The 12,939-nt window shown below is 52.5% G+C and overlaps 2 protein-coding genes across 4 annotated transcripts in view; one reads left to right on the forward strand and one right to left on the reverse strand.

Moving 5' to 3' along the window:
- The first annotated feature begins 6,877 nt into the window (after positions 1–6,877).
- Positions 6,878–7,835, forward strand: LOC140907155 (olfactory receptor 5V1-like). Its single transcript, XM_073332456.1, is given in 2 exon segments — positions 6,878–7,720; positions 7,722–7,835. Coding segments are annotated over 2 exon segments (957 nt in total).
- Positions 7,836–10,789: 2,954 nt separating this feature from the next.
- LOC140905553 (hematopoietic lineage cell-specific protein-like) overlaps positions 10,790–12,939 on the reverse strand; it is a 60,169-nt gene continuing 58,019 nt past the window's right edge. For 2 of the 3 annotated variants that reach the window (XM_073329073.1, XM_073329074.1), the window contains one exon: positions 10,790–11,669. In XM_073329073.1, the coding sequence (XP_073185174.1) occupies positions 11,533–11,669 (137 nt within the window). In that variant the 3' untranslated portion in view covers positions 10,790–11,532. Of the gene's footprint in view, positions 11,670–11,695; positions 12,796–12,939 lie in introns of those variants that run through there. The other variant, XM_073329075.1, reaches the window with a different exon arrangement.

Below are 12,939 nucleotides of genomic sequence, written 5' to 3' on the forward strand. Positions count from 1 at the left end.
AGGACAGGAGGATCTGAAGGGCAGTAGGGTCAGGAGCTGGGTGTGAGGATGACGGAGGGGTAGGTACAGCAGGATCTGAAGGGCAGTAGGGTCAGGAGCTGGGTGTGAGGATGACGGAGGAGGAGGACAGGAGGATCTGAAGGGCAGTAGGGTCAGGAGCTGGGTGTGAAGATGACGGAGGGGTAGGTACAGCAGGATCTGAAGGGCAGTAGGCTCAGGAGCTGGGTGTGAGGATGACGGAGGGGTAGGTACAGCAGGATCTGAAGGGCAGTAGGGTCAGGAGCTGGGTGTGAGGATGACGGAGGGGTAGGTACAGCAGGATCTGAAGGGCAGTAGGGTCAGGAGCTGGGTGTGAGGATGACGGAGGGGGAGGACAGGAGGATCTGAAGGGCAGTAGGGTCAGGAGCTGGGTGTGAAGATGACGGAGGGGTAAGTACATCAGGATCTGAAGGGCAGTAGGGTCAGGAGCTGGGTGTGAAGATGACGGAGGGGTAGGTACAGCAGGATCTGAAGGGCAGTAGGGTCAGGAGCTGGGTGTGAAGATGACGGAGGGGTAGGTACAGCAGGATCTGAAGGGCAGTAGGGTCAGGAGCTGGGTGTGAGGATGACGGAGGGGTAGGTACAGGAGGATCTGAAGGGCAGTAGGGTCAGGAGCTGGGTGTGAAGATGACGGAGGGGTAAGTACATCAGGATCTGAAGGGCAGTAGGGTCAGGAGCTGGGTGTGAAGATGACGGAGGGGTAGGTACAGCAGGATCTGAAGGGCAGTAGGATCAGGAGCTGGGTGTGAAGATGACGGAGGGGTAAGTACATCAGGATCTGAAGGGCAGTAGGGTCAGGAGCTGGGTGTGAGGATGACGGAGGGGGAGGACAGGAGGATCTGAAGGGCAGTAGGGTCAGGAGCTGGGTGTGAAGATGACGGAGGGGTAGGTACAGCAGGATCTGAAGGGCAGTAGGGTCAGGAGCTGGGTGTGAGGATGACGGAGGGGTAGGTACAGGAGGATCTGAAGGGCAGTAGGGTCAGGAGCTGGGTGTGAAGATGACGGAGGGGTAAGTACATCAGGATCTGAAGGGCAGTAGGGTCAGGAGCTGGGTGTGAAGATGACGGAGGGGTAAGTACATCAGGATCTGAAGGGCAGTAGGGTCAGGAGCTGGGTGTGAAGATGACGGAGGGGTAGGTACAGCAGGATCTGAAGGGCAGTAGGCTCAGGAGCTGGGTGTGAGGATGACGGAGGGGTAGGTACAGCAGGATCTGAAGGGCAGTAGGGTCAGGAGCTGGGTGTGAGGATGACGGAGGGGTAGGTACAGCAGGATCTGAAGGGCAGTAGGGTCAGGAGCTGGGTGTGAGGATGACGGAGGGGGAGGACAGGAGGATCTGAAGGGCAGTAGGGTCAGGAGCTGGGTGTGAAGATGACGGAGGGGTAAGTACATCAGGATCTGAAGGGCAGTAGGGTCAGGAGCTGGGTGTGAAGATGACGGAGGGGTAGGTACAGCAGGATCTGAAGGGCAGTAGGGTCAGGAGCTGGGTGTGAAGATGACGGAGGGGTAGGTACAGCAGGATCTGAAGGGCAGTAGGGTCAGGAGCTGGGTGTGAGGATGACGGAGGGGTAGGTACAGGAGGATCTGAAGGGCAGTAGGGTCAGGAGCTGGGTGTGAAGATGACGGAGGGGTAAGTACATCAGGATCTGAAGGGCAGTAGGGTCAGGAGCTGGGTGTGAAGATGACGGAGGGGTAGGTACAGCAGGATCTGAAGGGCAGTAGGATCAGGAGCTGGGTGTGAAGATGACGGAGGGGTAAGTACATCAGGATCTGAAGGGCAGTAGGGTCAGGAGCTGGGTGTGAGGATGACGGAGGGGGAGGACAGGAGGATCTGAAGGGCAGTAGGGTCAGGAGCTGGGTGTGAAGATGACGGAGGGGTAGGTACAGCAGGATCTGAAGGGCAGTAGGGTCAGGAGCTGGGTGTGAGGATGACGGAGGGGTAGGTACAGGAGGATCTGAAGGGCAGTAGGGTCAGGAGCTGGGTGTGAAGATGACGGAGGGGTAAGTACATCAGGATCTGAAGGGCAGTAGGGTCAGGAGCTGGGTGTGAAGATGACGGAGGGGTAGGTACAGCAGGATCTGAAGGGCAGTACGGTCAGGAGCTGGGTGTAAGGGCGGGTGTTTGGGTGAGGTAGATAAGGCAGGATCCTGGGTCTAAGTTACAGGGGGTGCACAAGTGTGGAGTGAAGTGTGAGGGTTAAGATGTGCAGCAAAGCCCTTTGGCTGGTGTTACACAGTAGTGGCTTGGGGTTGGGTGATCCTGGGCTGGGAGGGGCCAGTAAAGTCCATGTTCTGGGTTTCAACCAGCCAGCTTATCTCCAGTACCAACAGCCAAGAAGCCCCATGGGGGTGGAGTGGGAAGAGGAGCGTTTTTTCCGGGCTTTGTTCCTGCCATTAGCGATGAGCCACCTTTGAGAATCTGTCCCCCCGGGCTCCCTCACCAGGGTTAAATACCATACCCTCCAGGCAGCCCCAGCCTCAGACCCAGGGAGCAGACGGGTTCCTCCTCAGGCAGGTGAGACACAGGCATTTCCATGATCTTTCCTCTTCACAGAGCATTTGATGTAAGTGTGAGCTGCCATCCCACCAACTCCCAATGGCAGCGGTTCAGCAAGGGCCCAGCTAGAGCTACTGCACCCCCTCCTCTCCGCCATGCCCGTGTGGCTCCAGCCTGAGCAATGGACCCAGCGACAGGACACCCTGCTGGGTAAGTCGCTCTGCAGCCTCTGCTCTGGGCTCTAACACTCACTGAAACCCAGGGATGAAGGAGCTGAAAGCCAGTCCCAGCCCCTTCCCCATGGGGCTGTCAGCCAGTGATCCTGCTGCTTCCGCTGCATGGAGAGAAAGGGTCAGAGAGTTACTGATTATTTAGCTAAGTTAGATGTGTTCAAGTCCACAGAGCCTGATGAAATTCGGCCTGCGGTATTTAAGGAAGTAGCTGAAACAATGTCAGGATCATTAGCAATTATCTTTGAAAACTCATGGAGGACAGGTGAGATCCCCGAAGACGGGCAAATATAGCACTTATCTGCAAAAAGGGGGAACAAAGAGGCCGCAGGGAATTATAGACCAGCCAGCCTATCTTCACTATGTGGAAAGATACTGGAACAAAGCACCTAGAAAAAAACAGTGGTATAAGGACTAGCCAGCATTGATGTGTCCAGAACACAGCATGCCAAACCAACCTGATTTTCTTCTTCAGTGGGGTTACAGAACTAGTGGAGGGGGGAAGCAGTAGACATGCTGTGTCTTGGGTTTAGTAAGGTTTTTGACATAGTCCCAAAGGACACTCTAAAAAGCAAACTAGGGAAATGCATTCTAGATTAAATTACTCTAAGGTGGGTATGCAGTGTTGTTGTAGCTGGGCTTAATCTGCAGCAAGGGAGATTTAGGTTAGATATTAGGAAAAGCTTTCTAACTCTAGGGTGGTTAAGCTCTGGAAAAAGTCTTTCAAAGGAGGTTGGGGAATCCCTATCACTGGAGGGTTTTAAGACCAGGTTGGACAAACACCTGTCAGGGATGGTCTAGGGTTACTTGGTCCTGTCCCAGTGCAGGGGGCTGGACTTGATGCCTCTTGAAGTCCCTTCCAGCCTGACATTTCTATGATTCCTGGGGTGCGTGGGAAAGAGGGGTGGGGTGCGGGAGCTGGCGTCCAGTAGGGCATCTCCCCAAAGAAGAGTCACGTTGACAGGCGTGGAAGGGAAATGTCTGTGCCAGTGGAACATTGCAGAGCAAAGCGATTCTCTGTCCAAGCCCCATGGGAGCAAAGCTGCTGCAGGGTCCCTAGTGGTAGGGTTCACGGTTTCTCAGGGAAGGGCAGCTGCCCTCTTCCAGCACAGAGGGTGAATTCACCCCGAGCAGAAGTTCAGCCCTAGGCCGAGGCAGCATTTCCCCTACCCAGAGCACCCAGCCCCTTGGTGAACCTGTGAAGCTTTAGGAACGTGACCAGACAGCTGTGCCAAACCTCTGACCGTGCAGCCAGCGCCACAGCTGGGCCAGGGGTGGGACGTTACCCACGAGTAGTAAGGAGAGAGACCTTGCTCTTCTCTGCCAGAATCTCCTCCCGTGTGGCCGCCTGTCCTGTAACTCCAGCATTTTCTTTAAAAATAGGGAAAACAAAAGTAAAAAGAACCTTAACACAAAATTAAGACAGTGTCATGGTTTCCACAGCAACATTAATTCGGTCACGGAACTGGACTCTGTGCAGTTTCTCTCCTGTTTCTGGGCTGCTGTTGTAATAACAACCTTGGTTTCTGACTGGATCCTCACACACACTGCACTAGCTCAGGCTCCAACTGAGGCTATGTCTACACTAGCCCTTTTGTCGGTGTAACTTACGTTGCTCAGGGGCGTGAAAAAACACCCCCCTCAGTGATGTAAGTTTCACCAACAGAAGTGCCGGAGTTTACAGCGCTATGTCGGCAGGAGATGCTCTCCCACCGACATTGCTACCGCCGCTCGTTGGGGGTGGTTTAATTATGTCGACGGGAGAGCTCGCTCCCGTTGGCCAAGAGCGGCTATGGGAGCGATCAGCTGCTTTGGTACAGCTGTGCCACTGTAAGCTCGCTAGTGTAGACATGGCCCTCGCCTGTTCCTCCCAGTGTCTCTAGGTAATGAGAGGGAAGCTGTTCACTTTCTTTTCAACCCTACAGATCTCAACCTTGAAGCTGTTCAGAGGAAAAGGCAAGAAACCCAGAATGAAACAACAACTGCACAGCAGGAAGTTCTTCTGAACCCCATCAGTCAGAGGCTGGCTCTTGCCCTGAGTGGGAGGCTTTACAGCCCTTGTAATTGTGTTACTCTATTTCACGTGGTTCTGAATGCTCTCGTTATCTGTATACACGTGGGATCCTTCTCTGATTCCTACTGAGCTTTCAATCTATTGCATTCAGTTGCCTTGTGTGCTCCTGAGCGTGGTGCACTGAGGGCTGTGCTGGATTGCAAGCTGTAACCTGGAGTGGGTGAGTTTTCTGGTTCTGCTTGCAGGCTAGCGGCTCTGTGGTGACATTTCTGGGAGCCGCAGTCAGTCTAGACAGAGGTGGGGCATTGTCTCTCTCTGGCTTAGGGAGCAGCTTATTTCCTGTCTGATTTTTGGTTCTTGTGTGTAATTGTTCTGAATTTTAATTCTATGCTGCAGCCTTTCAGCAAGATTATTTATATTTGTATCTAAACTTGTCTGTGTGTATGCTGTGAACGTAACAGAGAAATCAGCTCTTGTGAGAGAGGGTAAACAGAAGCAACCGCTCTACTCTCTCCCTTTCATTATTTTGTAGCCCATCATCATATCTCCTCTAATTTGTTTCCCCTCTAAACTAAACAGTCTCAATCTTTTAACACTCCCTTCAAATGGATATTTTCTGGGTTTCTATCACACATTTAAAAAGTGCCTCTGTTTTTGCTATATCTTGTCTACGATAGGGTGACCAGAACAGAACCCAGTATATCAGGTGAGTTGGTCCACTGAGTTACATAACAGCACAATCAGTTTCAACATTAGTTTTTATCCCATTCCTTATGCATGCTAACATGTTATTTGCTCTGTAGACTGTAACAGCAGAAGGGGTCATTAAATCATCTAGTCTGACCTCCTGTATATCACAGACCACCCACACACATATCCAGCCCCTACACATTAAACCCAGCAACCGAAATTAGACCAAAGGATTATAGCCCATAGTTGCTCCTGTATTGAATGTAACAACTTGTGTTTGGATAAAGCACATCTTCCAGAAAGGCCTCCAGCCTGGGTTTGAAGACAAAAATATGGAAAATCCACCATGTCTCTTGGCAGTTTGTTCCAATGGTCAATCACTCTCATTGTTAAAAATTGGAGCCTTATTTTTAATTTGAATTTGTCTGGCTTTAATTTCCAGCCATTGGTTCTTGTTACACCTTTCTCCGCCAGCTGCCCTTTACTAGCGCTATTTCCCCACACAAAAGGTGCTCACACATGTCAATCAAGGGAGCTCTTAACCTTGTTTTTGGTAAGCTAAACAAATCAAGCTCCTGAGTCCCTTAGTGCAAGCCAATTTCATTCCAGCCCTCAAATGATTGTTGAGCCCTTTCACTGATCTAGAGCAATCTTGATTGCTTGGTAAATGGGAAAGCTTAATAGGGCCAAATGTAAGGTCATGCACTTAGGAACAAAGAATGTAGCACCCACATGGGGGACAAATATTTGACTGTAGATGACTCTTTAATCTAGCAGGCCAAGGCATATCAAGAGCCAATGGCTGGAATAGCTGAAGCTAGACAAATTAACGGGCTGTCAGCTCAGGCAGGGCACTGGCCTACCATGCACTCCTCCCTGCATACGTGCCCTGCACAATGTGGTCCCGATCCTGACTAGGAACCTGATCATTCTGTAAGACACAGGGCTCAGGAAGGACAAAACTAAAGGAGGATTGTGGGGGTGGAAGCTCCTGACAGACTCAAGGTATGTCTACATTGCAGTTAGACACCCATGGCTGACCCCATGCCAGCTGACTCAGGCTTGCGGGGCTGTTTCATTACTGTGTAGACCTTCCTGCACAGGCTGCAGCCTGAGCTCTGGGACCCTCCCAGCTCACAGGGGCCTAGAGCCCAGGGTTCTAGCCTGAGCCTGGACGTCTACACTGCAGTGAAACAGCCCCACAGCCCGAGCCCCGCGAACACAAGTCAGCTGGCAGCAGCCAGCCCCAGCTGTCTAACCGCAGTGTAGACATACCCTAAGTGTCCAGCCCTTCTGCATGTGAAATTACAGGCGTGCTGCTGAAGATGGTTTAGCTCTGAATTCCTGACTCACTCCCAGTCTCTTCTCTCTTCCTGTCCCTCTCCCCACAGCCAAACTTTACTGGCCCCATGGAACAGGAGAATCAGACACAGGTGACAGAGTTCATTTTCCTGGGCTTCTCCAGCCTGCCCCATGGCCAGGCCTTCCTCTTCCTGGTGTTTCTAGAGCTCTACCTCGTCACCCTGGTGGGGAATTCCATGATATTCACCCTCATCCAGCTGGATTCCCATCTTCACAGCCCCATGTACTTTTTCCTCAGCCACTTATCCTGCTTGGATATTTGCTTCTCGTCAGTCACAGTCCCCAAGATCCTGGTGAACTTCCTGTGTGAGCAGGAGACCATCTCCTACTGCGAGTGCATGGTCCAGATGTTCTTCCTGATGTCATGCGTGGGAGCCGAGTGTGCACTCCTAGCCGTCATGGCCTATGACCGGTACGCAGCCATCTGCAACCCCCTGCGCTACACTGACGTCATGAGCCGGAAGGTGTGCTTCCCACTCGCCATGGGGTCCTGGCTCTGGGGTCTCCTGGACTCAGCCATTCACACCTTCATGGCCTCCAGCTTATCCTTCTGTGATGCCAACCAGCTTCCCCACCTCTTCTGTGATGTCCCTCCCCTGCTGAAGATCACCTGCAGTGACACCTATGTCAATGAGGTCACACTCCATCTGGCTAGTATCTTCGTGGGCCTGAGCCCATTTCTGCTCATCGTCATCTCCTACCTCTACATCCTGGCAGCCATCCTCAGGACCCGCTCCAACAAAGGAAGGCGCAAGGCCTTCTCCACCTGCGCCGCACACCTCATCGTGGTCACCATATACTTTGGGATGGCCAACCTCAACTACAATCGCCCCAGTGCAGGCTACTCCATGGGGGTGGACACCCTGGTCTCCACACTGTACTGCATCATCAAACCCCATGCTGAACCCCCTCATCTACAGCCTCCACAACCAGGAAATGAAGGGGGCCCTGAGGAAGGCTCTAGGGAGCCAGAGGAAGGAATATTCTTCCCCAGGCAGGCAGTGAGGTCCCGGCTGAGGTGAGAGCTGGGAGGTGACTCCTGCTCTGCTCTGACTGTAATGGCTCCTCTTCACTTCCAAGGGAAATGGCTTGTTAGACTTGGCAGCTGTGTAAGGAGCCAGGGTATGGGGCAGAGGGACTCCTTTCACAGCTACCATTGTTAGCAAGGCTCTCTGCCATGTCTCTGAAGCTAAATGGCTCGACCTATGTCCTGCACAAAGCCCCTAGATTCTGCAAAACTGATGTAGTAGACAGGAGCCGCTAGAGTAGCATCAGATCAATAAAAGCCGTCATGTGAAATAGTTCAATCAGCAAAAATCCCCTCTCCTCCCACACACACACATTATTGATTATCATAATATTCAAGTTATTTTAGGCTGCTCCATAATTTTCAGATTTCAAGGTACTGCAGAGATTTGTATTGAAAATGCAGAACTACATTGTGGGAGCTGGGTGTCTGAGCCACAAGGGAGGCAGTTTGGGATGGGGATAAACACATTCACTGGGTTTCCATACAACCATAAAAGCTAGAAACATAATTGTTCAAATGTTGGTATTCTGGGCAGCAGGGGCTGGGCTATTGCAGGGCAGGCATGATCGTTTCACACTTTTTGCAGGGTGAGGCAGCATCACCGATCACTCCCTTTCCCTCCCCTCCTCTCCCTGGCAGATGGGTGCTGGAAGGGTGCTTCCCTCTGCAGGGCATCCAAGGCGGGAAGAGGAATGGGGAGGAGGGGTTGGGGGAGTAGAGCCTAGGAAGCTTCCTCCATGAGAGGCCTCCCAACTCCTAGCGCTCCCCCGACACCACTTCCTCCCTGGCTAGCTGCCAACAGGGTGCACCCAGTAGCTGCTCCTGGAAAGAAAGTTTATGTAACCTGGGGGTGGGTTTGCCCCTCGGCACCAGCTGCGTTACAGGCGCCTCCCCCGCATCTACAACAATTGTCATAGATCCCATTTGATTGACTGTATTTGCACTCCCCTGCCCCAGAAGAACAGACGTGCTCCCGCATCACTGGGCCCTGTCCGCCAGAGCCTCTAGAGAAGCGGTAGTGAAACATTAAACTGTATTACACTGTTCAGCCGCTAGGTGACAACCTAAGAAGAAAAGGCGGATTTGTGGCACCTTAGAGACTAACAAATTTATCTGAGCATGAGCTTTTGTGAGCTACAGCTCACTTCATGGGATGCAACACCCTGTATCAAATATTTTCTAAGCTAACCTGTCACTGCATTGACTGAGCTCATGATGAGCAGATCTGGAGTGCCTCTGGTACAGATGCAAGCTCTGCAGCCCGTCCGTACCTGGTACAGGAACATGACAGATTGGGACACCATGCAGACAACACAAGAAATAAATAGCAAATGTTTCCAAGAGCCCAGACGTTCCTGAGGAGAGGGGACAGAGAAACTGCTCCAAAATAAATCACACAATTGCCTTCCTGTGGTGGGCTGTGTCTTTACAGAGTGCTGGTAGCTCTGTGCTAGCTGGCTCGGTGCCCAACAACGAACAGGGACCTTATGCTACTCCCAAGGGGCTTGAGTCATCCATATCTGTGAAGCTCCTGGAGACCCTCAGCTAAGAGGTGCTGGCACAAGTGGACTGAGCGCTGATAGCCAAGGGCTTTGCTGCTTGTTGCTGAAGCTGTCATTCATGTGCTGTGATTTGTTTACAGCTTAGACTGTGCTACGTAGCTGCTCAGCTGTTATTAAACAGACCCAGGGTTGGGTTATTACTACTCTGATGGTATTTAAATGGCTCTAAAGTAGTAGTTAGCAAATCCTAGCCTCGGGATTGTGGTCTGGCTCAGCAGCTGCCAGGAGGTGGTTGGTGTGAGGTACCTGAGTCTGTTTGCTCTTTAACAGAGGGGCTTGTATTGGATTTCTCTTGTATAGTTAAAAAGAAATTGGACACACATTACCCCTACCCTACTCCAGTTCAGTCCATTCCCTGCACCCTGTTGTGCAGTAGGCTTGGGGCAAGCTGTGTGAGTTGCCCAGATCTCTCTCATGTAACAGGCCAACCCCAGGGTGGGCATACTGCAGACGTACTGTAATAAATCCCAATAAAGGCTCCCAGAAATGGTGCATCTGCTGTGGTCACTGGGGTTGGTGGGTGGGCTCCAAAGGGGTTGGAAGGATGAGGCACAGGAGTGGAAGGCCTCAAGGAGGCCAGACTTAGGCCCTGACTCAGTTTTACATTGCTTCCAACGGGCGTAAGGAGCTCAGGGCTTGGTGCCAAGGGCCACATTAGCCCTGGCTCTTGCCAATGGGACACAATGTGGCCCCTCACCACACACACACACTGCATACACATAAGGCTCAGGAACACATGCTAATCATAGTGAGGAGCTGGGGAGGGGGTAGGTGGGGCCATGGCCCTAGGGTGACCAGATGTCCCAATAGTATCGGCACCATCCTGATATTAGATCCACAGATTTAAGGCCAATTATCTGGTCTGACTTCTGCCTAATGCAGACCAGAGAATTTCACCCAGTGATTCCTGTCTCCAGGCCAAAAACTTGTGGTTGAACTAGACCAACTCAGAGAGGACTCCAAGCTTGATTCAAAGACTCCAACTGATGGACAATTTACTACATCCCTGGGCCCATGTCCCAGTGGTTAATTACACTCACTCTAGACAGAAAAAGAGTTTCTTTTCCAAGTAGAAATGTTCCATTGCCCCTGTGCATTAGCTCTTGTTCTGCCTGTGTCTGCCCCATTAATCGTCCCTCTGGTATCACCTTCTAGCTCACGCTCAAGTCACCTCTCAACCTACACTAACTAGGTAAGGTCCTTTAGTGTCTCACTCTACGGCCTGTTTCCCAGACCTCGGCTCGTGCTTCTCTGAACCCTCTCTAATGTTTCCAATACCCTTTTCAAAGGCTTGACCCGAGAACTGGGACGCGGTATCCAGCCATAGTTTCACTGGACAGAGGAACAAAAGGCAGGAAGTCTAAGGCTTTAGCAAGATTCTCCTTTATTGTCTGCCTCTGCACAGGCATCTCCCATTTAATGGAGCAGCATAGTACAGCCAAAGTCACACTTTCAACACAGGAGAACTTGGTACGATTAGTGAAGGCAAAAGGTTCCCAGTTCCCCGCCCTGGAGGCTGAAGTCCTGTTTACCCCCAGGCAGCAAAAGCTCAAGCCTCCCCCTCCTATTTGGTGTTGTGCCTTACCCTGGCCTGAGCTGAACCTCTCAGAGTGTTACAAGGACTTTGTTCCTCATGGCATAGTCTGCTCTTGGCCTCTGGGACGGCTGCCATCCAGTTTCTGGGACAGTTTCTGTTACACAGATATAGGTGCACCCAGAACTGAGCTAAGCCCCCCACACAGGTAAGAGAGGCTAGCACATGCAGAAGACTTTGGTGATTACTAGTCAGGGGTTGATCTTAAATGAGAACCTAGAGGGAAAGGTCCCGTATCCCATTCCCCACTCCCCTGAGGCAGCCAGTGCTCCCACCCTGGGGCTGGATTGGAATCAGCACCTCCAAGAGGGGAAAGACCCCATGCCCCATTCTTTACTCACCCCCCACCCCATTCCCACATGGGCCAGGCTGCCCCCCAGGATCCTATTTGTCATTTCTTATTAATTTCTCTCTCACGCTGGCAAGCTGGGCTGAGCTGAGCTGCTCCCTGGCTACACATAAAGCGCTGAAGCAGTAAGAGGCAGCAGCCCAGAGGGGTTTGGGCAATGGCAGGTCTCACTGAAGTAGCTTCACATAATTAGCTGGAAAGAGGCCAACTCTGCCATGGCAGCACCCCCGCCACCAGCCCTCATCCACTATCTCGATGTGAGTGATGGTGTCATTGGGGTCAAAGGAAATTTCATCGTCACCTTCTGCAAAAATGAAAGCAGAAAATGAGGCACAATGCAATTTGTTCCTGGGGGCAAAGCCACCTTGGGATGGGCGGGGGGCAAAAATTACCCCAATGGGGAGTACAGCAGAGGCCACCACCACATCCTGGCAGACCTCCCCTTCTCTCCACTTACATCCCACACCAGTGGTTCCCCCCACCTCCCCTTCCTCAGTGTCCCATCCCAGCATAGGACCATAGGAATTGACCGACTGGATCAGACCCACAACCCACCTAGTCTGGAATCAGGATCTGTCAGTGGCTGGTACCAAATGCCTCAGAGGAGTGCACAAGAACAGGGCAGAAGCAGGGCAGGGGTATTTTGCCCCCACATTAGGTCTCATTCTGGTCTCTAACGGTATGTACATCTACACTGCAATCAAAGACCTGCAGCAAAGCAATGGCTGGCTGTGACGATGTGACGCAGCAGGGAGGGGGGAGTGTTGACCTGGGAATGTGCCCTGGGGATGGGAGACCTGAGAGCCTGTCACCTGAGCCAGGAGGGGGAGGGGGAGGGGGAGGTGACACCTCTGCCCAGGAATGTGAAGACAGGCTGGGGGGGAGTGTGGGGGGGGTTAGTTTCAGTTTCAGTTTGGGGCTGGGTGGAGGAACACAGGGAACCCCAGGGCTGGGGTCTAAGCTCCCTGCTCCCCCAGAAGGACGTGATTGAGGGGTCCTGGTTGTACCCACAAGCTCTGTTGGGGGCTGTGTTCCTGTTGTCCAATAAACCTTCTGTTTTACTGGCTGGCTGAGAGTCTCAGTGGATCCCAGGAAGAGGGGTGCAGGGCCTGGACTCCCCCACACTCCTTGACACTGGCCAAGTCAGCTGACTCGGGCTCACGGGGCTCGGGCTGGTGGGCTAAAAATTGCAGTTTATAGGTTCTGCCTTGAGCAAAGGGGGTGGATCTCAGAGCCCAGTCTCCAGCCTCAGACCAAATGTCTACACTGCAATATTTAGGCCCACCGCCTGAGCCCTGCTAACCTGAGTCAACTGACCTGTGCTCTGAGACTCGGTGCCACATGTCTTTGATTGCAGTGTGACGAGTGTTGTCAACCCTCCCGGTTTCGCTGGGAGTCTCACGGAATCGGGCTCTATCTCCTGGAGGGTACTGAAGCCAAACCAGGAGACTTTAGGCCGCTAAAAGTCCGGCAGCGCAGTGGGGGTAAGGCAGGGTCCTGCCTACCCTGGCTCTGCGCCACTCCCAGAAGCAGCCAGCACATCCCTGAGGTGGGGCAGGGAGCTCTGCACGCTT

Source organism: Lepidochelys kempii, chromosome 1 (genome assembly GCF_965140265.1).
Source record: "Lepidochelys kempii isolate rLepKem1 chromosome 1, rLepKem1.hap2, whole genome shotgun sequence".
Classification (NCBI taxonomy): Eukaryota; Metazoa; Chordata; order Testudines; family Cheloniidae; genus Lepidochelys; species Lepidochelys kempii.